This window comes from Epinephelus fuscoguttatus, linkage group LG7 (genome assembly GCF_011397635.1).
Source record: "Epinephelus fuscoguttatus linkage group LG7, E.fuscoguttatus.final_Chr_v1".
Taxonomy (NCBI): domain Eukaryota; kingdom Metazoa; phylum Chordata; class Actinopteri; order Perciformes; family Serranidae; genus Epinephelus; species Epinephelus fuscoguttatus.
The window spans coordinates 45920913-45948724 of NC_064758.1; the positions used below are offsets into that span (position 1 = coordinate 45920913).

General features: G+C 45.3%; 1 protein-coding gene across 1 annotated transcript; it reads left to right on the forward strand.

Annotated features, from left to right (window-relative positions):
- otud5a (OTU deubiquitinase 5a) lies at positions 1–27756 on the forward strand. The gene is made up of 9 exons (XM_049582472.1): positions 1–864; positions 5267–5360; positions 22740–22804; positions 22894–23050; positions 23144–23292; positions 24177–24362; positions 24958–25168; positions 25352–25423; positions 26736–27756. Exons 1-9 carry the CDS (start codon positions 271–273, stop codon positions 26870–26872), a joined length of 1665 nt encoding a protein of 554 aa, XP_049438429.1. The 5' UTR covers positions 1–270; the 3' UTR covers positions 26873–27756.
- The last annotated feature ends 56 nt before the right edge of the window (positions 27757–27812 follow it).

Here is a 27812-nt window from a genome sequence, read left to right on the forward strand (position 1 = left end):
GCCACCGTCAGATTGTGTTGATGTTTTGTGGACTGGACGGAGAGAGATCGGGAAGAGGGAGACGCGTTTTGTTTTTGTTCAACTAAACCGTCGAAAAGAGGCCGAGACGTTGGTTCTGTTCGCCGTTTCGGTTCGTTAAGAGCCTTAGGTCGGTGTTTGGAGCCGAGCGGCCGGGCCGGAGGGCGAACACACCGAAGAATTTGATCCAGAAAGGGAGGACTCGTCACCCTCTGACCCCCTCCCTGCCTCCCTCACAACACAGACACCACCATGACGATTCTCCCGAAGAAGAAGCCCAGCTCCGGGGTCGGCGTCTCGGACCACGCCGATGACAGCGACCGTCGGAGCGGCTCCGACCCGCACCAGCACCCACACCCGCACCCGCACGCAGGGAGAACCGGAGCCCGACCGAGGGCTTCCCCTCCGCCGTGGTCCTACCAGCCCGCTCCGCCCTCCGCGAGGGACGACAGGCGGAGCATCGAGGCGAGCTCCCGGCCGCAGCAGGCCTCTCCGCCACCCGTCGGCTCCGTGTCCCCGGTAGGGCCGGGCGACGGTCGGGACAGCAGCGGCGGGATGGTGGCCGGGTCCCGCGGGGAGCTCGTCGTCTCCGCGGGCGTCGTCGGCTGCGGCGGAGGCATCGGCAGCTGCTGCTCCGGGCCCGGACTGAGCAAGAGGCGGCGGCAGGCAGGCACCTGCTCCGGAGGGGTGGTGGCGGCGCTTGCCGGCGGAGGCCAGCCCGGGGTGACCGGACCGGGAGGAGTGGGTTCCAGTCAGGACACGGAAGAAGGAGCTGGAAACAATAGCGAGGACGAGTACGAGAACGCCGCCAGGCTGCAGTCCATGGACCCGGCTACCGTGGAGCAGGTAGGAAGCTAACGATAGCTAACACAGCTAAAGCTAATGCTAATGCTACACAGCTGGGACCAACTGTAAACGGGTGTGTTGTGATGCGTTAGCTTTTAGCTCCTATTAACGTTTATAAATGTAACAGGTGATAACTGTTAGCATCCAGAACTCTCAGACATCACGCTGGGTGTCATGGCGGCGTTTAATGTGTCGTAAATAAATAACTGACGTTACTTATTCAGGTTTAACGGGACAAGAAGCTAACATCTCTGTGTACATTTGAAATGCTGTTTTCTAAAGGTGTGTTAGAATGATTCATGTGTCGAACTGGTTCAGGTCAAAGGTTGAACCCCCTCTCATTAAACCGGTAACCATGGCAACAGATGCCTCATTTACCTGACAGGTGAAACAGTGACATCAAACACATTTTAAAACATGAAGGATGATTGTTTGTTTCTGTGCTCGGTGGACATGATAGAAAAGACAGTACTGTCCAGGTGTCCTCACAGAGACAGTGACCGGGTGTCCTCACAGAGACAGTGACCGGGTGTCCTCACAGAGACAGTGACCAGGTGTCCTCACAGAGACAGTGACCGGGTGTCCTCACAGAGACAGTGACCGGGTGTCCTCATAGAGACAGTGACCAGGTGTCCTCACAGAGACAGTGACCAAGGTGTCCTCACAGAGACAGTGACCAGGTGTCTTCATAGAGATAGTGACCAGGTGTCCTCATAGAGACAGTGACCAGGTGTCCTCACAGAGACAGTGACCAAGGTGTCCTCACAGAGACAGTGACCAGGTGTCTTCACAGAGACAGTGACCAGGTGTCTTCATAGAGATAGTGACCAGGTGTCTTCATAGAGACAGTGACCAGGTGTCCTCACAGAGACAGTGACCAGGTGTCTTCATAGAGATAGTGACCAGGTGTCTTCATAGAGACAGTGACCAGGTGTCCTCACAGAGACAGTGACCAGGTGTCTTCATAGAGATAGTGACCAGGTGTCTTCATAGAGACAGTGACCAGGTGTCCTCACAGAGACAGTGACCAGGTGTCCTCACAGTGACCAAGGTGTCCTCACAGAGACAGTGACCAGGTGTCCTCATAGAGACAGTGACCAGGTGTCCTCACAGAGACAGTGACCAAGGTGTCCTCATAGAGACAGTGACCAGGTGTCTTCATAGAGATAGTGACCAGGTGTCCTCATAGAGATAGTGACCAGGTGTCCTCACAGAGACAGTGACCAAGGTGTCCTCATAGAGATAGTGACCAGGTGTCCTCATAGAGACAGTGACCAGGTGTTCTCACAGAGACAGTGACCAGGTGTCCTCACAGTGACCAAGGTGTCCTCACAGAGACAGTGACCAGGTGTCCTCACAGTGACCAAGGTGTCCTCACAGAGACAGTGACCAGGTGTCCTCATAGAGACAGTGACCAGGTGTTCTCACAGAGACAGTGACCAGGTGTCCTCACAGAGACAGTGACCAGGTGTTCTCACAGAGACAGTGACCAGGTGTCCTCACAGAGACAGTGACCAGGTGTCCACACAGAGACAGTGACCAGGTGTCCTCACAGAGACAGTGACCAGGTATCCTCATAGAAACAGTGACCAGGTGTCTTCACAGAGACAGTGACCAGGTGTCCTCACAGAGACAGTGACCAGGTGTCCTCACAGAGACAGTGACCAGGTGTTCTCACAGAGACAGTGACCAGGTGTTCTCACAGAAACAGTGACCAGGTGTCCTCACAGAGACAGTGACCAGGTGTTCTCACAGAAACAGTGACCAGGTGTCCTCACAGAGACAGTGACCAGGTGTCCTCACAGAGACAGTGACCAGGTGTCTTCACAGAAACAGTGACCAGGTGTCTTCACAGAGACAGTGACCAGGTGTCCTCACAGAGACAATGACCAGGTGTCCTCACAGAGACAGTGACCAGGTGTTCTCACAGAGACAGTGACCAGGTGTCTTCACAGAGACAGTGACCAGGTGTCCTCACAGAGACAGTGACCAGGTGTTCTCACAGAGACAGTGACCAGGTGTTCTCACAGAGACAGTGACCAGGTGTCTTCACAGAGACAGTGACCAGGTGTCCTCATAGAGACAGTGACCAGGTGTTCTCACAGAGACAGTGACCAGGTGTCCTCACAGAGACAGTGACCAGGTGTTCTCACAGAGACAGTGACCAGGTGTTCTCACAGAAACAGTGACCAGGTGTCCTCACAGAGACAGTGACCAGGTGTCCTCACAGAGACAGTGACCAGGTGTTCTCACAGAGACAGTGACCAGGTGTTCTCACAGAGACAGTGACCAGGTGTTCTCACAGAAACAGTGACCAGGTGTTCTCACAGAGACAGTGACCAGGTGTCCTCACAGAGACAGTGACCAGGTGTTCTCACAGAGACAGTGACCAGGTGTCCTCACAGAGACAGTGACCAGGTGTCCTCATAGAGACAGTGACCAGGTGTTCTCACAGAGACAGTGACCAGGTGTCCTACGAGGCGGAAAATTGGGCACCTCGGACCAACTTGCCAATCCGGCTAAACACTCGTATCTTGCCGTCAAAACGGCCCAATATTTGCGGGAACTCTGGCAGTGTAAAAGGGGCTAGAGACATTTAAAGACTAATTAATTAAAAAATAAAAATTGAAAATAATTGTTGTCACACTTGTGTTCTGGCTCTGACGGGTTTCTGGAGTCTTAGTTTTGTGACTGGACGTGTAAATGTGACAGAAACCTGGGTCATCCTGAGCCTGTTGGCCTGATAGAAACTGAGACACATTTAAACACCTGATGAGGTGTCAGGTCTCCGTCCTTCAGACGTCTCAGTCGAGTCAGGAAAATGAAAGGTTCGGTGCGTGATGTCATCGCAGGCGTCCAGAGCCTGGAGATCCCCGGACGTAATGATCATCTGTTTGACTGAAATGAAAGTAAAAGTCTGAGAGGTGAAACAGAAGCTCTTCTGTGGCAGGGGGGCTGCTAACTGCTAACAGCTGCTTTTTAAATCTCCTGCAGTGGAGAGTTAATCGTTTCGGTGCTGTTACTACCTCCGCTTCCAGCTTAAAGTCAAGACAACTCTGTCCCTCCATTCAGGGCGTCGGTGGCTTAGTGGTAGAGCAGGCGCCCCATGTACAAGGCTGTTGCCGCACGGGCCCAGGTTCGAGTCCAGCCTGTGGCCCTTTGCTCTCCCCCTTTCACGCTTACCTGTCCTGTCCATTGAAGGCAAAATGGCCCAAAAAATAATAATAAAAAAACAAACTCTGTGTCCCCATTGTGCGATCGTACCTTATACACACCACAGTGAGGCAGAGTAACAGCATGATATTCCCTCCTTGAACAGGAAGTGTAAAAGCGGCTGCAGATGATACAGGATGAACTGTACTGTTGTAGCTGAGGTCACTCGGGTGGGACTGAAAAGACACAAACAATCAGAAACCTGCAGCCTGCTCAGATGCTGTGAACTGGCTCCTCATGTTCTCACATGTATCCTGGAGATGATCGTAATTAGAGTGTCAGTGTCAGGGAGAGCCGGGCGATATGCAAATAAGATCACATTTAAAGGAGCATATTGTGATCAGTTGGGCAGATAATGCAGTTGAAATTTTTGGATTTCATCTTCTAGCCTACACGCAGCATTTAAAAAATGTTTTAACATCTTGTCAACCATGTGTGGTGTGTGAGTAGAGTTTGGTGGTCAAGGGTCAAAGGTCAAGGTTGCTGTGACTTTGCATCCACCTCATTCTCATGAACGTGATATCTCAAGAACGCCTCCAGGGAATTTCTTTAAGCTCGACACAAACATCCACCTGGACTGAAGAATACACTGATCAGAATGTTGTGGTCGAAGGTCAAAGGTCAGTGACACGTCCTCAGAGACAGTGTTTGTCAAACTAACTGCTGCTGTGTGTCCTCAGGCCCTTTAACGTTGGGCAAGTCATGAAAACACGTTTCTGACGTGTCCTCCAGATATTAAAATAAAGTCCCAGGATTACAGATTACAGATTACAGATTACAACCAGCTGAAACTTCTCCTGGTCAGAATTCCTTCAGTGTTGATTGTTGAGGAGCTGAATTATCTCTTCCTCTCAGAAACACACACACCAGCTGATTCACACCAGGAAACACTCTGAAGGAACAGGTTCATGTTATAAATCAGTGTTTTCACAGTGGAGGGGCTGCTAATGTGAACACATGAATGTCTCTATCTAGAGTCAGTGTTTGGTTTGTCCGTTCTGGGCTACTGTAGAAACATGACGGTGCAACATTTTGATCTCTGTAGACGAGGACCTGCTCCCTGTGGGGTTAATGTTGACAGCTAATTTAGATGTAGTCGTAGTCTGTAGCTGTTGTCACGTGTGTTGATGTGATTGGCTGACTCAGTGTGTGTGTGTGTGTGTGTGTGTGTGTGTGTGTGTGTGTTCAGCAGGAGCACTGGTTTGAAAAAGCTCTGCGGGAAAAGAAAGGCTTCGTTATCAAGAAGATGAAGGAAGACGGAGCGTGTCTGTTCAGAGCCGTGGGTGAGTCTCTCTCTCTCTCACACACACACACACACACACACACACACACCTCATTATACACTCAGGTGTGTGTCAGTGTTACAACAGGTGTGAACAGTGTTGTGTTTGTGTTTAACTGTATTTATTAGTAAGCAGTTTGATGAAGGATCAATCACTGCATCACTTCATGTGTTCATTCAGACAGTGCACATTAATCAACAGGCTGTAAATGCATTTCTCATCTGGACAGATGTTCCTCTAAAAACACGACATAAGATTACAAAGTTATTATTGAGTATTATATTTATAAGCATGTAGAGCAATAACCGAAACAAGAGAGAATCTTAATGTGAGTAAAACTACAGGACACCATTACACTCCAGTGTCAGGCTCTGTTTCAAACACAAGACAAACAGTGAAATGGGGGAAATTAATGTTCATAGAAATATGGACAAAATAAGACAGTGTTGTGCTGCAGCATGTGAAGAGAGGAGCTGATAAACTGGCAAAACATAAAATAAATGAATAAAGCTGACAGTAAGTGGCCTTCATACAAGGTTCAGCTGGGATCTTGTTTATTAAACCTTCCTGAAATTTCACAGGGTTTAGGCTCCATGATGGTGTGAGTGTGTGGTGCGTTGAGTTTGTTGCTTTCTGCAAACTGTCTTTGCTTTTTCAGACTAATGAATACACAAGAGGAGCTCACAACATGTAGAGAAACATGATATTCTTACACCTGTTGTCCTTATTAAACAGAGAAATACAACTGTACACCTTCTGAGTTCAAGTTTCTCTCGGCCACAAACTGAGACCTGTTGAAGTGCCTCGTGGCTCATCATCAAACAAACAAACAAACAAACAAAACTTCATTTAAACTCAACAGAAACAAAATAAAACACAACATCATCATCTCAGTTCATCCTGTCACTCAGTCTGTTCCAACAATTGAAAATAAAAGCTCATCTGATCTGATTATTCAGTCTGAATTAAATCAAACCTGTTTATATGTTCATGTTTTCATTTATATATAAGTTCAGATCAACAGGTCCAGCTGAAGTTGTGCAGACAGAACCGGTTCATTAATAAACTTGGGATCATACATGATCTATTCAACATGTATCTGACTCATTAAAATAACAGCAGCCTCGTTTTTCAAAACTGAAGCTGCTGATTCAGAACCAGAATCATTTAATGTTGATGTGTTCTGAATCTGAGCTGAGATCAGCTGATGGTTTTAACTCAGAAGACGCCTGACTCTGTTGGAGTTACACAAACACTTGTGAATGTGCAGCGCTGCTACAGAGTGATGTGACACAACATCTGAGTGTTTAAATCTGTCTCACAGATATCGAACATGTAGCTTCACCGCAGTGTCAACATGTGACATAGGTATCGCAAAAGACAGTTTGAACGGCAGTAAATAGTGGCGTCAGGTGATTTTACTAGTTTTGAAAGTATTTCTGATGGTGTCACGGAAACTGCTGACAATGAAACTTGTGTTCTGAAAGTTATTATCAGACTGTCTGTGATGTGTCGGTGTCAATCTGACACCTGTCCAACCGCCCACTTGTTCTCGTCCCCGACTCTCTGAAGCCTAGTGCGCTGGCGTTTCCTGGTAAAGATGGCGGGGCAGCACAGAGGTCCCCGGGGACCGCCAGTCGACAATAACCTTGTATTTTAAGGTTCATTAAACACGCCTGAATTCACAAATATGTAGGATATGACTACAGATGTTCCTGTTATCTTACATCACAACGTCTGCTGTGACAGCTGATGATTATTCACTCATGTCAGTGATGGCGTTTTACCGTCCAGGAGACGTGCCGTGTTTTTTCTCCTGATAGTGCTCCAGTGTGATAATGTGACTGTGCTGCTGATCGATACTGTAGTGACTCATGTCGATGACCTGATGATGTTTTAATGTCCACATAACACAACGTGTTGAAACACCATCGTCATCAGCTGATGCTACTTACTATCGTACGTCATATATCTTGCACAAGATCAGTTTAGTTGTTTCCTGTTTTGTTCATTGTGGCAATCAGTGAAAAGAAAACATAAAATGTCAGAATCACAGGATGAAGATGAATAAATTAATACTGTAACTCATTTATTCATTGTGATAAAACACATTGCGATTTATTACATTTTGTCAACTGTACATTTTGTCCCCAAAGGAAAAATGTGTCAACGTGTGTTTTTCAGTTTCAGTCTGTTCATCTCACTTCTTTTTTTTTTCAGCAACAAAAAGTTTCTAGTGACTGAAAAAGCAGCTGGTTATTCTATTCTAGTGGCTACCTAAAGTTTAATTTGTATTTATGATAATAATAATTTATATAATTTAAAAAATCAGTACTTGGCACTGTGTGACGATACGTTACTGCGATACTCCGCTGAATTGATTTCCCCAGCCCTAGTTGTTATCATCAAAGTTACCTCATCTGTTCTGTGAAAGGAAGCCTTTATAGCTGCAGTCATCGTTGTTTCCATGGACACAGTGGATAAACAAGGCTGTTCAGACACCTTTATATGAAATTATTTAACATTTTTAACTATTTTTGGTTCTAATAAGACTAAAAATATGTGTGGAGCAATAATATGAGTGTCTGTGGCACCTGGTGGTACTTTGTTTAGGTCTGAACAGCCTCACTGTGGGCTGCTGGTCTGCACTCAGATCTCACCTGTGGTCTGAATCATCTGATCTGATCTGATCAGTCTAGAAATTTGAAGAAAGTATGGGATTTTAAAATAGAGAATGAGAAAGAACTCTGTTATAAACACTAAATACATCTGTGTTTGTATCGTTTGGACCTTTTATTATTAATGTTTCTGTTTATTCTCTGTTATTGTGACGATGCAAAATCTCTACATACATTTATTTTCAACACACAAGAATAGAGACATAATCAGGACCATGTCCCAGCAGACACCAGTTAAACACACATTTTATCAGGGACCTACTGAGACGACTTCCTGTGGGTCCAAACCAACAGTGCATTTCATTAATTTATTTATTTATCATGTATATAAAGGCTGTTTACTGTCTGAGGTCTGTGTTCGCAGCGCCAATCCAAAGTAGGCACAACATTCAACACTGTTATATTACATGATATCCTGATATCGTCTGATTCTCACCTCAACATGAGACCAAACGTGCCCCTAACTTCCGCCTCACACTTACCTGTTATCTCCATGGTAACGAACTATGGCCTCACCTGTCCATCGGTGGCGGTCAGTGTGTCGTCGCTCAGTGGTTTCTGCCTCTTAGTCCACAATGAATTTTTATTTTATTTTAGGAGTTTATTGTGAGGTCTGCAGCTGCTGCGGTGGTCATTGTTCAAAGGGTTGTGTGTTATGTTTTGTGTGTGTTGGTTTGCAGATTATAACCTTTTAAATGGGACGTATGTGACACTGTCCTCCTTAATAAACACAGTGACACAGTGCTGTCCAGGTGTAACAGTGACGTGTCACCTGTCTGCAGTGTTTCTGTCCAACTGTGTGAACACTGTCTGATGCTGTGACTCTGCTCTGACAGCAGAGGGCGCTCTGACTCTAACAGACTGCTGCTCACTGTGTGTGTGTGTGTGTGTGTGTGTGTGTGTGTGGTGGGAAGGTATGTGTCAATGTGGGTCACAGTGAAAGATGAAGGTTTCTGTGTCTGCCTCTAAGACAAGCTCTTTCAGCAGAGTCCAGATTGTGTTTCAGATAACAGCGATTATGTTGCTGCAGTTATGTCACTGCACTGTGTGTGTGTGTGTGTGTGTGTGTGTGTGTGTGTGTGTGTGTACACCTGTAAACTCACACCTGTCTTCCTGTTGTTATATAATAAACTCAGTTTGTTCCAGAGTTTCAGTGTCGACCTGAATCACAACGACTCTCCTTCAGTCTGTTTCAGACAGAATCGCTCCGACGACGGCCCGAATATCATCAAAAACTATTATTTAAAATCTGAAACATGAAATTGAAGAAGTAAAATTTCAGCAAGGAAAGATAAGAGAGTATTTAGTGAGCAGGAGATCCTCTGATGTTATTTAAAGAAATAAGATAAATGCAGTTGGTGAACTGTAGTTGTGTCGTCATCAGCTGCAGTTTTGACTCTGTGAAAATTGAACCATTTGTTTTTGGTTTTGTGAGGAGCTTTCAGTCAGTGTTCATGGTCATCATCCGGAGGAGAACAGAGTGATGTCAGCAGCTCTGATGTCTCTGCAGAGTCTGAAACAACTCAACGTTATTCAGACAAACACTCAGCCCAGAGTGCTTCACATGGCGACACTGGAAGGACACAGACACAATTTATATGAGAACACAAACAACTATTTATGAAGTTTTGTAAGACTAGAAAATTACAAGACAATAAAATATTAAAAGATCAAACCAAATAAAACAGAACCAACAAACAAAAAATATGATAAAAAGTTCCCAGAATTAAAAAAAAAAAAAAAGTTAATGAATAAAAAAAAAAAAATAAATAAACCGGAGGGATAAAATAAAGTCAAAACCAGTGGTTAAAACCAAACAATCAGAACTGTAATGCTGCTACGCATTAAAATGCTAGATTAAAAAGATACGTCTTTAATTTACTTTTAAATGTACCAAGAGAGCTCATCACTATATAACCAGAGACAGTGACTTCCACCGTTTAGGGAATTAAAAACAGAAGAAAAACTTTGGTCTCAGAGTGTAAATATGAAATTGAACAGTCCCTTCAGGATGTTGTGATCTCAAAAATGAACACAAAGTCAGTCAATCCAATCACAGCAACTTTACCACAAATTTGACAATTAAACTGGTAAAATCTCATTTCATTGTAGAGCTGCGTGTATTGATTGACTTTCTGTTCATCATGAGGCTGCTGCAGGAGCCTGAAGTCACACACACACACACACACACACACACACACAGTGACAGGGCTAACTGTTAGCATCACACGGCTAACATTACCCAGCGGTTTGCACTCCACCCCCATTTTGTTGCAAAAACGCGTAAAATGACATACCCAAATTAAAATGCCTGTAGCTTCTGAACCACTCTGACTACATGCATGCATGAGGTCTTGCCAGAAAGAAAACTCCCTGAAGTTTCTTGTGAAAGTGTCAGAAACACTCTAGGTGATACAGAGACAGAGTAATGGGCCTCTGAAGTCAGTAAAAAATTGAAGATTTTGCCTAAAATAAAATACAAAATGTGTTTCAGGATGAATAACTGTCTGTGGCTTCATCTGAGCAGGTAAATGACACTGTGGGGCTGTAGGCACACTATCAATGAACACTTGTTTCAAATTTGAAGAAGACTGCTCAAAGTATGACCATTCTACAGTGTTTTTACCATGAAAAGATCCAGGCGGAGCTCCAAATGACAAGTGGGTCACTCTGCTTCAAAACAGTACTATCAGTGATCAAACAACACTCAGCCAGCTTCAAACATTGTACCTTATTGAAATCAGGTGTGATTATGATAGCTGATGTTGTTTATGACACAGAAACACCATAAAATATCACCAAATAAAGCCATATGAAACCTGAAAGTTGTGATCCTACTTTCTAGACGGTATATCTCAGCCAAAAATAGTGGTAGGAGTGAGACTCTTACCTTTTATAAACCAGCTAAGTCACCGCTAACGGCTCCACATACGAGCGCGAGTAATCCTTTAACTTTTCCCGTCGAAAAACGGCATGACATGACTTGTCACCACTCATCGTGATTTTGGACTGTGTGTGTTTAGGCTGCTCTGGTGCCAAATACATAATAAATAAAAGAAAAACAATGTTATTTTTGAAAAGTCGAGAGCTTCCTGAATCCGGCAATACCAAACATCACATGGTTTGATGACGTAGTGCGCCTGGGAGATACCATTTAACAGAGGAGGGGGAGTGAGGACGTCTGCGTCCTGGCGGAGTTAGAGAGGTTAAACAGGTTTAAGGACAGAGTTGAGCTGTTTGAGTGTCAGTGTGAGATTAATGTTTGCTGCTGCAGCGAGGCTTCTGTCCAAGCTGTAAAATATGACGAGTAGAGATGAGATCACGTTGTGCTGTGTTAGCTTGCGCTGAGACTTCAGAGGGACTGACTGAGTTTGTCTGAAGGTATAGTGAAGCTCCATGTTCAGGTCTTAGCAGTAACAGTTGCCAGGTTGCCATGGGCAACCAATTCTTGACCTTTGGTTACCAGCAGAAGGACAGCAAGCAGCAAAATGTGCAGCCAAATTAAATACATAATTAATATCTGTTGCATTAGTGATGTTTTAATATTGTTGTAACAGTCAGAAGGTGAGGCGGAGAGTGCTGCAGACGTGCTGCTGCGTTTACTGGCGTGTTGGTACGGCAGGAAGTGAGGGCAGACACTTTAACTGATGACTGAAGATTTAAACACTGTAAAACACAAACTACAGAGACTTCTGTTCAGTCAATCAGAATCTTTGTTGTCATTGTACAAGTACAACGAACTTGTATGCATTCCTGTTCAGTGCAACAACAAAAGCAAACTATCTTAATTAAATAAATTAAATTTTATGCACAGGGTGAAAGAAGAGTGAACAGACCAATGATAAATGAATATATACAGATGTATGTGCAGAAACAGGAGTGCTTGTATAATAATAAAAAGAAATAGAGACGATACGTTATCTGTAAGAAATGTCATTTAGCAGCAAGTTACTAAATCAGGGCTTGTCTGGTGACCGTAAGAAAGTTTAGAAACTTTCTTCTATGTCACTTTTTTATTATGACGCTGATGTGTAGCTGCACAGCGTCTTAATAACTCTGATTATCATGGGACTGAAAATGGCAACCATATTTTGAGTTTTGGCAACCAGAGGCTGACACCAAGTCGGCCATGTGTTGTGTCCTGATGTTTCTCAGTGTGGTGCAGGGTTGAAACGGTATTCTGTGATACTACATTTGTCGGTTATATTGTGTACATTTGCTTATGTACGATATGTAAAAAAAAAAAAAAAAAAGCAACTGGACAAAATCTCTAAAATCTTTATTGTAGTTATTTTCAAAGGGAGAATTTTCTTCGCAAGGAGGATCATTTTGACTGATAATAATAATTCTGTTACACCATGACACAGCAATATTTTCTGAGATGGTTATCGTACCATGAATATCTCATATCATGGCAACCTGAGTGTGTGATGTTAGATTCACAGTGACGATTACAGGTGTATCTGTCGACCCCATCTCTGTCACAGCTCTGAAAAATCCGGTCAGAGGAAGTGAGTTATCTGTCTGTCTGTCTGTCTGTCTGTCAGTCATTGAGACTGTTGGACGAACAGACAGGACAGACAGGTGGACATTAGTGTTCTCAGGTTTCACCTTCAATGAAGAACAAACATGTCTGACTGTAGGACATTTCCTCTCAGTCGACTTCTGATTCTTCTCACTTCTCTTTTCACGGACCTGTTTCTTTACTCTGGCTCCATTTCACAGAAATCACACACACACACACACACACACACACACACACACACACACACACCTGCAGACCTGAAACAGAAAGTGGACAGCTAGGTGTGAAAACAGTTTTGAGACATCAAACGCTAAACAAAGTCCAGTTCAGTGTGTGCGTGCACAGATCAGCATCCTCCCCCGCTGTGAACACAGTGACATTTCCGATCAGCGGTTCCCAACCTAAGGGGCGGGGCCTCCACCAGGAGTCATGAGATGATCTCTGTGGGAGACAATAACTAAAAAAAACAGATAAAAAAAACAGATTTTCAGATAATTAAACTACATGAAGCTGATTATACTTGAAGCATTTGTTCCATGTAAACACACGTGGGTGCGTCATCAGGTCACATTCCTGCTGTGAGATGAAACCTGTCCGACCTGTCAGTCACCTCGTGACACAGTAGACATACTGCGGTGTAGCAGTATTCTGTTACCAGTCAATAAACAAACCAACAATAAAATGAGTGACTCCCTTTAGATTCAGTGACCTCTCTAGCTCGTCCCCTGTTTGATGCTGTAATGACGCAGCGCTCCTCACTCGCATGTTACTGTCAGAGCACACAGCACTTCTCGCCACTCCTTTTGGCCCCGCTGTAACACATCTGAAGCGTTACCACTTTTGTCAGTTCCCACTCATGCTGGTCATTTCCTAACACCACGGCTCTGACTTCACTTTGTTCACCGTCGTCTCAAACCGCCCCGACACGTGGTTCCCAACAGATGGGTCGCAGTCCAAAAGTGGGTCACGGGTCCATTCTGAATGGACCTTATGTGACTTGCAAGTTTGTAAAGAAACACACTTTATTGTGTAGTACAGTGAATTTCTGGCACAGAGCTTTTATTTTGAAGTGCTGTTTCCTGCTGTAGAGTCAGTGACCAACAGACAGACACGTGGCAGAGACAGAAAACTGTCTGAACACGAGTTTGATGCTGAATGTTTTAAACTGTGTGGACCTTGAACAAATGTGGACCTCGTGGTCGCACCAGGTGGGAACCACCGGTTTAAAATGTCGTAAAGTAAATGTTGGCTGCTCACATGATATGTTGACAGTTTTTCTACAATGAAATTAATTATTTCATAAATATGTTGGGTTGCAGTTAGGTGACGCCTGGGCCACTCTGCCTGCTGCGTGAGCAGTGTGTGACGGCTACCTCGCTGAACTGCTGCGGCTCACACGCACAGTGACGTGACACAAAGGCTCTAAGCGTCTATTTTGACCTTCGTATTAAGTCAAAAAAATGTTGTCTTAACAGGTAAAAATGTAACATGTTAACACGTCAAATGTGAGTTGACAGGAAATGACCTGTTCACAGGAACATTTCTGACATCTTAAGACGTTTGATATTGGGTTCAGCCAATCAGACAGAGAGAGAGACAGGATGTCCCGCCTTTGTGTCCTCAGTGGTCCGTTCTGCTGGTTTGGGTCGTCAGTGACACCAGACAGTGTAAAATCCCTCCATCGCTTCAGGACGCCGTCATGACTGTGTGACACTGCGACAGGTTCACTGCTCTCAGACCTGTCACAGTTCATCTTCTGACTGTGCGTGTGTGTGTGTGTCATAGTGAGAGACAACATTTTGACTCAATCTTTTCATCTGGTTTCTGACGATGTTTTTGTCGTCTAAATGTGTGCGTTTGTTGCCCTTGTCGTTGGTCCCCAGACAGATGATGACTCTGTCCAGCAGCTGTCACTGACGTCACCTTGTTTCGTAGCTTCCTTGGAGCAGGTCCACACAGAGCAGAGTTCAGACAGTACACACACTGTGTGTTTGTTACGTACAGTACGGCTCCTGTTGAGCAACGTCTGATTTGCCAGAGACGTGCTCCCAGCATGCTCCCAGCATGCACTGCAGCTGGACACAAAGAAGGAGAGTAAAGAGTGAGCGACCACGTTGAGGTCCTTCAGTCTGTGATTAGTTTAAATTGTCTTTAGCCCTGATCAATCATCCTGATTGTTTTCTGAATCATCCATCAGTCTGATATTAATCTCTTCATGTCTGTGTAAAAGTCAGCCTGCTGCAGCTGAATGCAAATGACGGTCCTCGAACGCAGCACATGATGAAAACATCACGTAAACAGATGATAAATTTGAATGCATGTTGATGTGTTGGAGTCTGCAGCCAGTTGAACTGGTTTAACTGGGAAATCACATTACACAGTCAGCTGACGACCCATCTGATCTGCCTCCTCTTCACTGTTACGGCATGTGTTGTTGCAGTAACCCTGCCAGTCATCCCTGAAGGGTGTTTTCCAGTTGGTCCAAACATCCTGTCGGGCCGGCTGCATGTTGTTGGTTTCACTCCTGAAGGAAACAAACAGGACGACACCTGACCTGTGATTAGATCAGCTGATCCTGAGTCAGTCTGATCGTCCTGACAGAAACACGCTGAGGTCTTTATGCTGCTCCGTCGACTCACTCGTCAAGTTCACACCAAATTTAAAAAACGCAATTTCCAGAAAATCATGAAAAATAAAACATGACTGAAGTCTGGGGTCATTTTGACTTGACCAGCAGACTTCACTACAAACTGATTGGCTGTTGAAACAGGTGACTGCTTTAAAACCAGCCGCTGGCCATTTGACCAGCTGAGTGTCAGGTGACATCATCAGCCGGCCAGCTCACACCGCTGACACTTTTCTCTGCAAAAGTTTTGTCTTGTCGCCGATCTTTGGTCTGAACTGGGCAGTAATGATAATTTATCATAGAGGAAAACATTTAATACAATACAAATAATGTTGATAAATAAAAACACACATATATAAGAGATTAATTAAGAGAGGGAAAACGCACAGTTAGGTACACGAGTGTTTACGCACATCAGGAGTTAACACAGTTTTTTCTGATTCAATGAAGAAATAGTTTCAGACAAACGACTGAAGTTCTGACGCACTGACATGATGAGACGCCTTCAGGTGGCTCCAGCTTTACCACACAGTCTGTGTGTCATCATAAGGTCAGTTATGGGCTGGACACAGACTGGGAGGACTGGGAGGAATGGTGCCGGGCAGGTTAGTCCCGCCCTTTCTGACTCACTGACCAATCAGAAGGTTCAAAGCTGAAGCACTGTGTTGGTGTTTTCCAGCTGTGAGTCAGTGTTCACACAGCTGTTTGTCACGCATATGATCAATGATCTGTCGATCAGACGCATCATCTGTCCATCGGTCACATGACCCAGCTGACTGAGACTGTTTAAAAATAGCGCTGCGGCTGTTTCCTCGTTGCATCAATGGAAAAGTGACGTTTGGAGAAGTTGAACTGAGTAGAGGTCACTGACCTCGACAGTGTCACTGCAGAGCTCATCAGCCAATCAGGTGACAGTCTGGTCTGTTTATTGATGACTCTTTAGCCATGTTGGTGTTGTGTCTCTGTGGTCCAGACGTAAACGTGACACCATCTGTTGGATGGATTGTGATGAAATATGGTTCATCATTAATGTTCCCTCCTCTCAGCATAAACTGTGATAACTTTGATGACATCATCAGGTCAACATGTTAATGTGTCCTGTACTTTGGTTTGTGACTAAATACCTGCAGAACTGATGACATTCAGCCTCAGCTGGACTCTGGTGACTGATGATCAGCTAATGTTAGCATGCTAACATGCCAAAATACAGAGCTGCTACGACGTCCCCCTTCTTTGAGTTAGCTGCTAACTGGTAACAGCTGCTGTTCAAATTTCCTGCAACAGGTTGCACAAGTGACATGTCATCCAATGATGACCCCGTCCTACCTGCTGTTCTTTTTACACAGACACTGATTGCGTGTTTATTCTACCTCTGCTGCCGGCTTAAAGGCGAGATAACTCCACCCCCCCTTTCCACGATCGTACCATTTATACAGAACGGTGAGGCGGAATAATGGCGTGATTTTCCTGCCATGAGCAGGCAGTGTGAAAGAGGCTTCAGATGGTGAACATTGTGAACACAGACCCCCAGGAGGTGCATCGGGATTGGAGCCAATTTTCTTAGTGGCCAAACAGTGGTAATGCAGTTTCCAGGGTCCTGACATCACGTGATGCCATCAGGCCCGGAAAAACTTTTTTCCCATTGACTTACATGGCAAAAGAGACGTCTGTAAATCAGTGGATAAATTTTTTTGAGCTCCACAAACCCTTCAAAGTGACTCTTGTCACTATCAGGCTTTGATCCAGTCGGTCTGATAACTTTCAGAAAGTCTAGAAAAACCGCACAATTAAATAATTTTATCCCTCTTTACGTTAGCAGAGTGCTAAACTGGGAGTCAGACACTTGGCCGTGCTCGGCGGCCATAAGTCTTAAGTGTGGCGGCTCTGTGGACCCAGCGCTGATCATCAGGGTCGTGTCATACTGCAGAAATGGAGTGTTTTTGGCTTCACGCACTACTGAGCAGTTTTCACCTGCTGCCAACACTGTATCCACGTGTCTGGAACATCATAGCATGTTAGCACTGTTAGCATGTTGAGGTTAGCATCTAGCTTACTGTGCTGTGAACTGTGTGTGTGTGTGTGTGTGTGTGTGTGTGTGTGTGTGTGTGTGTGTGTGTGTGACCTGTATCAAAGTGACCTCTGACCCAGTTTACTGTAACATCTGAGATGTGTTGAGTGTTTGTGTCCAGACAGTGTGTGTACAGAGGAAACTCCACTGTTTCTCCATCAGTGTGTGTGTGTGTGTGTGTGTGTGTGTGTGTGTGTGTGTGTGTGTGAATGACTGGGAGTCAGATATGGGTTTAAGGTGGACGAACACACAGCAGCAGTCTGTCTGTCTGTCTGTCTGTCTGTATGTCTGTCTGTCTGTCTGGGTTGCTGACTGACCGTTCTCAGTAGTAATCTGAACTCGAGTCAGTTTTATTTCTTCAGCTCAGTGTTACAGATGTGTCTCAGTGGAGCTCACACTTCAGCCTATGACACCCTTGGTCCTCAGACCTTCATCAGTGTGACACAGATTCAGAGCAAACTGTGAGCACACAGGAAAGTGTCACACAGCTCAGATTAACCTGCGGTCAGGATGTCTGAAGCTCTGCAGGCCTGTCTGACCTCTGGTTCCAGCGTCACATCAATCATTTAACCTGCCACAGTTTGTAACACAGAATGTTTAATATTGATTATCTGCTGATAACGAGTCTGATCTGATAATAATAATATCAACTAAATGTTGTCCGTATATTTTGCCGCTTTGAGAACCACAGCTGAGCTCCACCTAGTTGCTTTATACTGTAGAGAAGTTAGACGTCTCCAACACTCACTCACACTAAAACACACACTTTCACACTATAGCCTCGTCTCCACCAAACCCTTTCAGTCCAGCACCTCTGGAACCAGCAGTAAGCCTTCAGACATGGTTTGTGCATTTAGTCCTTCTCAGGCAAGCTCAGGGGTTTAGTGTTGCTGTAGCCCACAGGAAGTGAGGATTAGAATATATGACCTTCACATAATCCGCTCCAAATGAATCTATATTTTTAAAGTCATAACTAAAAGTGTGTGTCATATAAAAACTAAAGTGATGGTCAAAGTTGTCACAGTGAAATTTAAGGTGTGCTGATGGATTCACGTCATCAACTCATGCATTGAGTAACATTACAAGTTAACGTTCCACCTTAAAAGTTGCCGGCAGTCGGCCCAGTGAATGAAGTGATTTTTTTCTCTTTCATTTTATAGTTGTAGTTTACTGATGTATGAACAGAGGTTACATAAAACCAGAGTGAGCGTCCTCTACTGACCAATCAGACTGCAGGGTTTCTAGCTCCACCTTTTAGTACCAGATCTGTGTGCTAGGTACCCCAGCAGAGGGGGGACCAAACATGGGGACGCTGAGGAACGCTTCTGTTGGGACCATCCACAACTTTACACTGTGGAGACAGAAACTATGAACTGAACTGAACCGTAACGAACTGCTCGGTGGAAACGAGGCTTATCTGTACGACAAACAGCTCTACAGGTGAAACTACAGGAGCTCTGTCCTGATTGGACACCAAAAATATTTTTACATAAGTTACATTTAGTTGAGAAATAACGTGTTTTTCAAAGAGTGATTTAAAGCGAGGAAACAAAACTCTGTTGTCTGAGCAGTTCCTGTTTGTTTGTGTGTCTGAGATCAATAATGTCGAGTTCAGGTCGGTCAGCTGACAAACAACATGTAAAAGGTCAGCTTCTTTATGTGTCAGAGATCAAAGTGTCCGGTCACTGAGGAATGACCCAGAGTCAGCTCTCTCTCACACACACACACACACACACACACACACACACACACCACTGCTTCTTCTTCCACTGTGAATGCGGTTTTATGAATTCCTTTTTCAATAACTTTCATGTCATGTGACCCAGTGACACGAATTTAATGACCATTTCAATTACGTGTACAGTTACGTGCACTGGTGCATGCAGAGCTGAGAATCATGTGCACAGCTCAGATTTTTTTTTCTGTGCACGTATCGTGCATGTGGTTTTAGAGAAGTGTTTATTTACTGTGTGATTATTTGAATGAATCTGAAGATAACGACCTTTCTCTACGTCTGTTCCCACATGACGTCTGAGAACTCGTTTAATTATTGATTTTTATTTGCTTGCTTATTGATCAGATGAGACCAGTTAAATTCTAATATGATGGATAATCAATAGAAGCAAACTAAAACATCTGTATTGATCGTGTCTTTAACATCTCAGCCGTCACTGTGTGATGGACTGCAGTACCCAGAATGCTCTGCAGGCTTCAGCCCTGCTGCTGCTGGTCAGGGTGGTGTCAGCAGCTGTGAGCTTCAGATAAAAACTGTATCGACGTAACAGGATGGACGCGGTTCTCTCCTCTCCGGCCACGCCTCCTTTCCTAGAATAACGTCCAGGCTGACCAATCAGAGTGCTCGCTGTGGTTTCCTGTGTATCTGTGTGTTTGCGTATGTGTGTGGTTTATTATTAATTCTGCAGAAGTCTATCTGTGTCGTGTTTCTCAGCAACTCACCTACATTTACCATACATCCTCCTCCTCTTCTCTTGTTTCCTTTCCTTGTTGTCTCTCCTTGCCTCCTCCTGTGAAACTGGACATCATTTATCCTTTATAGTTTCCTTGTTTGCACATTTTTCATGTTTTTCCATATTTGCTCTCCTTGTTTCCTCTCCTCTTCTTACTCTCCTTGTTTCCTCTCCTCTCCTTGCTCTCCTTGTTTCCTCTCCTCTCCTTGCTCTCCTTGCTTCCTCTCCTCTCCTTACTCTCCTTGTTTCCTCTCCTCTCCTTGCTCTCCTTGTTTCCTCTCCTCATTTATTTCTCTTCTCTTTGTATCAATTTCTCTCCTCGTTTCCTCTGCTTGTGTTTTCTCCTTGTTTCCTCTTCTTGTTTCCTCTCATTTTCTTTTCTCTCCTTGCTTCCTCATCTCATTCCTTTGTCTTTCCTTCTTTCCTCTCTTGTATTCTTTCTTCTCCTTCTTTCCTCTCCTCTCCTTCTTTCCTCTCCTCTCCTTGTTTCCTCTACTTGTTTTTATGCCTCCACACCAGCAGTAGCCGAGGCCGGAGGCTTTATGTTTTCAGGTTGTACGCCCGTCGGTCCGTTCCATCCTTGTAAACTCGATATTGTCAGAAGGCCTCCAGGGAAGTTCTTCAAATATGGCACAAACGTCTGTGATTCTAGTCTCTCCTTGTGTCCTCTAATGTCTGCACTGTTTCCTCTGTTGTCTCCTCTCCTTGTTTGCTCTGCACTGTTTCTTCTCTTGTCCCCACTCCTCTTCTTGTTTCCTCTCCTTGTTTCCTCTCCTGTTTCCTTTGCTCTCCTTGTTCCTTCTCTTGTTGCTTCTGCATGTTTGCTCTTCTCATTTCTTCTTTTCTGTCTGTTTCCTCTCTCGTATCCTTTCCTCTCCTTGTCTCATCTCCTCTTCTTGTTTCCTCTCCATAGTGAGACTGACCTCAGCATGTTGCCAGCAGTGCACGGCCTAAAGTTTCTGTGTGGAACTTGTGCTTGAACTTTGGTTCCACATTACGTGCATCAGTCTGCATCGGCGTGTTCTCCATGTTGCGGCGTACAGTGACCTCGGGTCAGGACGGTTCATCACTGGTACACGAACCTTCACAGTGCAGTCTGATACAGTTTGAGCTGAAGTGTCAGATTCAGTATTTGGAGAGAAAAGCTGCAACAACAACAACAACACAACAACACAGTAACGTTTAAACTTCAGCAGCAGCTAAAAACTCGTCAATAAAACATTTTAATCTTTTCTTGCTCAGATAATTTGATAAAAACTTTTTCCTCATGAACGCACTGCCGAGCACATGACCTCTGCCTGTCAAACACAGTGAACTCCATGAACCAGGACACACACACACACACACACACACACACACACTTCCTGTTGCAGGCAGCGGTATGCAAATGAGCATCACTTTGGTATGATTTCCAGCAAGTCACATGGTCCGTCACCACGGCGATTCTCAGAACCTCCCCGACAACTTCCTTTTTCTCATCAGCGGTGTGTGTGTGTGTGTGTGTGTGTGTGTGTGTGAAGTCAGTTAGTGGTGATGTTGTTGAAGCTGATCGACCACACACACACACACACACACACACACACACACACACACACAAAAAGCAGAACACACACTCATAACAAAACTAACGAACATGGTTGAACAGCAGTTACAGGTCAGAAACACAGAGAGGGAATCTCCCAACATATCATCCTGTGTGTGAGTGTGTGTGTGTAGGTGTGTGTAGGTGTGTGTAGGTGTGAATTAATCCTTGGAGATCAGATCGTGTCTTCTGCCTGACTCACAGTAACGAGTTCCAGTTCGATTTAAACACAGCGCATTATTATTATTATTTTTATTATCAGGAGTTTCCCACACACTCATTTATTTGTAGCACATCACCACAGTATCAACAGTTTACAAATAACAGTTTGCTTCACAGGGCTTTACAGCATACGACATCCCTCCGTCCTTAGGACCCTCACAGCTGATCAGGAAAAACTCCCCCAAAAAAAACCTTAAATGGGAAAAATGGTAGAAACCTCAGCCCAGTTAGTGACATGCAGTAACAGGACATGAGTGGTAGCAAAGGAGAGAGAGAGAGAGAGAGAGAAGGAGAGAAGGTGCCCGGTGTATTATAGGGGGGTCCTCCGGCAGACTAGGCCTAAGTCAGCCTAACTAGGGGCTGGTACAGGGCAAGCCTGAGCCAGCCCTAACTATAAGCTTTATCAAAGAGGAAAGTCTTAAGTCTAGTCTTAAATGTGGAGACGGTGTCTGCCTCCCGGACCGTAACAGGAAGATGATTCCACAGGAGAGGAGCCTGATAGCTGAAGGCTCTGGCTCCTGATCTACTTTTGGAGACTTTAGGGACCACGAGTAACCCTGCGTTCTCAGAGCGCAGTGTTCTGGTGGGATAATATGGCACTATGAGCTCTCTAAGATATGACTGTTTAGATGTGCACAGAGCAGTGCGCTCCTAAATGACACCAAAACGTAGAAGAGACCTTTAGTGTAGTTTTTTTATTACATGGCTATTTTGGTTCAGACATTTACCCGCCGGTGTGGTGGATAGCCTTTTGAGATTTCTCTCCAAATGGAAAATCTACCCACATTTGTGTAGCTCCAGTCCCAGCTGGACGAGGACATCTAACTGGCCTACTGTCCTTGTCCCAGTATACAAGCACGGGAGGGGAATCCATTTATTGAGCCAAGTATGTGCGACTCCTCTACGATAGGTGGAGATATGCCCCCTTTCAGCTTGTTAGTATTGGACCTTTTTCCTGTTGACCTATTACGTCACAGACCAAACAATGGACAAACAAGTTAGCTACGGTTAGCTAGCAGCTAACTGCTACCATGGTGGACAACTTTACAGCTCTGTACATTTGGTCCGTCCAAAAAGTCACGGCTCTGGATGTAGATTTCTCCATGTTGTTACCGGCTTCTTCTTCTCTTACGCAGAGAATGAAGGTGTTTTAGTTTTCCATGTAACCTGACTTGAATTGTATCTGTCTGTCTGTCTGTCTGTCTGTCAGCTGATCAGGTGTACGGAGACCAGGACATGCATGAAGTGGTCAGGAAACACTGTATGGACTACCTGGTGAGTGGCTCTGAATTCTGCTGCAGCCTCCTGCATTTAAACATCTTGTCCTCCCGTCAGTGTCTATAAAGTTTTTTGTTTCCCTCCAGATGAAGAACGCCGACTATTTCTCCAATTATGTGACGGAGGACTTCACCACATACATCAACAGGAAGAGGAAAAACAATTGCCACGGCAACCACATCGAGATGCAGGCGATGGCCGAGATGTACAACAGACCGGTGGAGGTGTACCAGTACAGCACAGGTGAGTCTGTCCGTCCAATAACGAGCCTCACATCTGTCAGCCAATCACATCCCACCAGCCTGAACCCTCCTCCTCCTCCTCTTCCTCCTGCAGAGCCAATCAACACGTTCCACGGCATCCACCAGAACAACGATGAGCCGATCAGAGTGAGCTACCACCGCAACATCCACTACAACTCTGTGGTGAACCCAAACAAGGCCACAATCGGGGTCGGACTGGGACTGCCCGCCTTCAAACCAGGGGTACCTCAACCACACACGCTCTATGATGACGGGGGGTATCGAATGTTTTTAGAGGGTGTCTTTGTGTTAGCGCTTCAGCTCTTGGACACATAATGTGACACTGACACTTTTCCCCTCCGGTGGGTGTGGTTTTCAGAGTATGACAAGTTGCAGTCTGTCTCTATAGAGCTGCTACGAAGTCCTGTCTTTACACGCCTTTGCATTTTTACACAGAACCAAACGACGGCAGCATCATGCGGCTCCAGTGTGTGATGTCAGACAGCATGACATAGCCACTGTTCTTCTTCTTCTTTGAGTTAGCTGCTAACAGCTGCTTTTTAAATCTCCCATTGGTGGGTCCCGTTTATACAGTCGTTTCGGTGTTCTTCCTACCTCTGATGCAGACTTATAGGCGAGACAACTCTGTCCTCCCATTTCACGGCCATACCTTTTATACAGAACGGCGTGATATTCCTGGCTTGAACAGGAAGTGTAAATACTAAGAGAGGTGATTGGAGCAAAACTGAAAATTCTTAAACCATGAAAACTCCTCCTCCTCCTCCTCCTCCTCCTCCTCCTCTTCTTCTTCTTTTTCTTCTTGACTCAGTAAAATGTGAACACACAGACATGAAACACACGTTGGTCATCCAGAATAAACGTCCTTAAATCCACTTCTAAATCCCAGAGGACAGAGGCTGCAGAGACTCCTGAGGATCATCATGTTTTCATTTCATAGTGATCGTCTGATCGTCCAATCAGTCAGCTGTCACACTGTGACCACACGGACACTACAGACTGAAAACATCAGGGCTCAAGTTATTTCTCTTGTTCACATCCTCCTAAGCATCATGGGTAATTTAGAGCAGTGCCTTTTCCATAACCCCGCCCTCTCTCCCCTCCCCCAGTATGCAGAGCAGTCTCTGATGAAGTCGGCCATCAAGACGTCGGAGGAGTCGTGGATTGAGCAGCAGATGTTGGAGGACAAGAAGAGAGCGACGGACTGGGAGGCGACCAACGAGGCCATCGAGGAGCAGGTGGCCCGAGAGTCATACCTGCAGTGGCTGCAGGACCAGGAGAAACAGGCCAGACAGGTAAGGGGAGGGGGGGGGGTCATACAACTGGTTTGACTGGTTTCCTCCTGTGACCAGTCAGCTGAACATGGTGTTGAGTGCGTGATCACTTCATTTCAGTCAGACTTTAAAACCTCTAACAGTTTAAGGATCTGTGTGAAAAGGTTTCAGGCAACAGGACAGTGTTCAGCTCGTTGAGATCAGCTGATCTTATATTTGTTTGGTTATGAATGTTTTATCAGAGGAGACCCCTGCACGTAGCAGAAACGATGACATCAGCATCACGTTCACCTGTTACAACTGTTTAAAGTCCCCAATCAGCTTGTTGAAGGAGCCACCACACAAACACCTGGTGTCGTGAACCACTGGCGTCAGACTGCAGAGCTGATGAGCTGCAGCAGATTCAGGGACGCGTCCACTGCACCACCGTTTCCTTTTTTAATGTTTTGCAATGGGAACGCTGCAAAGTTAGACTGCGCTACAAAAGCTGGTTTGTTCAGCTTGCGTCGGTCACTTCAGTCGTTGAGTCACAGTGGAGGAGGGACAAACACCATGAAGGGAGCACCAACAGCTCGCTGCTGTGCAGTCTGTGTATTAACCATCTTTTCTCCGTCAGCCCCGTAAGGCGAGCGCCACCTGCAGCTCGGCGACGGCGGCGGCCTCCAGCGGACTGGACGACTGGAGCGCCCGGTCGCCACGGCAACGGGACTCCGACCCCTCCCACTCCCACTCCGACCTCACGACCGCCCCGTCGACCAACAACAAGCCCCCCTCCCCCGCCGGAGCTGCCCTCATCCTGAGCAAACCCCCCTCCCCCTGCGCACCAGGTAACACACACACACACACATTTGTGAGGAGCCTCATGAACACAGCACACACACTCAACCCCCTGACTGTAAAAATACTCTGACAGTACTGCATGTGGAGCTGAAGTCTGTGGCACTGAGGAACACCTGACTTTAACCTGTGTGTGTGTGTGTGTGTGTGTGTGTGTGTGTGTGTGTGTGTAGGTCCCAGTAATCAGAGTCGTCATCATTTGGAGTACAGAGCCATCATGCAGGAGATGTCACCTACAGCATTTGGTAAGATACTAATTATAACTCTAAGTACAGCTACACCTGCAGCTCAGGTACTTTAGAAAGGAAGTATTTCCTGCTGCATCTGCTGCTCTTTAACATCTGTGTTGTGTATGAAGCCCGTGTGTCCACCAAAATGTTTTTCCCGCCATGGTTGCATCTGGTTTCTTTAACCCTCTTCACACAGAGGTGGCACCACAGAGCTGCTACTACGTCCCGTCTTTACACCGCCTTTGCATTTTTACACAGAATTAAACGACGGCGGCATCATGTAGCTCCAGTGTGTGATGTCAGACAGCATGATCAAAAGAGGCGTGACATGTAACACAACAGCGTCGGCCTCTAGTGTGACATATAACATACGTGTCAGCAGCTCTTTATAAACAATAACAATGACATCACATGTCAATAACAATCATTTAGCGTCCCTGTTATATGGCGGCTGATCTCGTCCTCTGCTCGGAGGGTAAGGAGCTCCTGGACCTCACTGTTTGAGTTAGCTGCTAACTGCTAACAGCTGCTGTTCTTCTTCTTTGAGTTAGCTGCTAACTGCTAACAGCTGCTGTTCTTCTTCTTTGAGTTAGCCGCTAACTGCTACTTTTGAACAACAAAACAAATAAAAATAAGATTAAAAACGTGTCTGATAGAAACTGAGTCGTCTGCCTCAATAAAAAGAGAATTAAAACAATAGGCTGTGATGTAAGCTGTTAGCTCCGCCCACTTAGTCACTAATTTTGTAGGACATTAGAAACACACAGACCCGGGAGTAAAAGTTAAAGTTGACAGAAAAATAAAAACTCAAGTTATGTTCAAAAACTCCCAGAAAATACCTGAGTACTGTAAGAGAGTATTTTTACTTTGTTATGTTGACACTGCTGCTGTTTATAGTCAGCAGGAAGCTGCAGGGTGTGTGTGTGTGTGTGTTTGGGTGGGGGGGTATCTAAGGTGAAGCTGGTGTTGCTCTGTGAAAACAATTATACACAGTTTCAGTGTGTGTGTGTGTGTGTGTGTGTGTGTGTGTGTGTGTGTGTTATCAGATGTTTTCAGCACAGCTGTGAACACTGAAGTATTTTTTTTATCAGAGAACAGAAAGTTTTTGACTCAATAAGAAGTTTCTCTTTGTTTCTGCTCCGTCGTTGTGTTTTCTTCGCTCATCATCAGGAAGTGTTTCTGATGAACGCACCGCCGTCCGTCCTCACTGCGTCTCAGTCAGCTCAGAGTCCAAACAATAATCTGATCATAGTAATTATATTCAACCTTATTTATATATTGATCGTGTGTGTGTGTGTGTGTGTGTGTGTGTGTGTGTGTGTCTCAGGTCTGACGGACTGGGAGGACGATGAGATTCTGGCGTCGGTGCTGGCTGTCTCTCAGCAGGAGTACCTGGACAGCATGAAACACCAGAGCGCCGCCGCCATGCACCGAGAGAGAGAGCCCTCACCTGACAGCAGCTGATAGCCGGCCCACACACACATGCACACAACGATGACCTTTGACCTCCCCTCCTCGCCCCCACCATCATCCTGCCCCCTCCTCCTCCTCCTCCTCCTCCTCCTCACCTCTGACCCACAGAAGGAGATCGACCAGGGAAAAAAATAAAACATCAAAGAGATGCACACTTGTTCTTTTCTGCAGACGTTTCAACTCATCCGCTCATCACTCGTCTCCTCTCCTTTCCTTCCTTCCCTCCTTTCCTTCCGGCCCCCCCCCCCCCCCCTCCCCTCAGATGGAGCTCAGTCTTAACGCTGATTTGGGATCAGTTGTGATTTAAACTTTATTTTGAAATTCACAGACGTCATTTGGGATTTTGTTCTGGTGTCAGCAGACATTAGCTCTGCGGCTAACAGACCCATTGTTTTCAATGAGGAATGCTAATCAGAGGCTACGTTAGCATGCTCGTTAGCGAGCAAGCTATCACCTGAAGTCTTATTTTGTTCTTCAAGCTGCGCAGCTCCTCTCCTTCATCACCATCGTCATCATCATCATCTGGGAAATCCACAGCCAGCACTGACTTCACCTCCTCTGTCTCTCTCCTTGTTGTCTTCCTCTTCCTCCTCCTCTTCCTCCTCCTCTCCACCATCACCACCTCCATCATCATCATCATCATCATCGGACTTATTTAGCTGCATGTTTAATCGACCACGACCAATATCATCATAGAGAAAAAAGCGACAAATTAAAAAAAGGAGATAAAAAATTGTCATACTTATCCTCTTAATGATTGATTATTGTTGTTATTATTAATAATATAAGTTTGTTTTATTTTATTTTATCGTTTGGGATGAAAAGACCTTTTTTTCTTGGAATAAAAAGAGGAAAATGTTTCTGAAAAAACAACAACAAAATGTTTGGGATATTTTTTTCTGTTCTGCACTCAAACACTTTGATCTGTCTC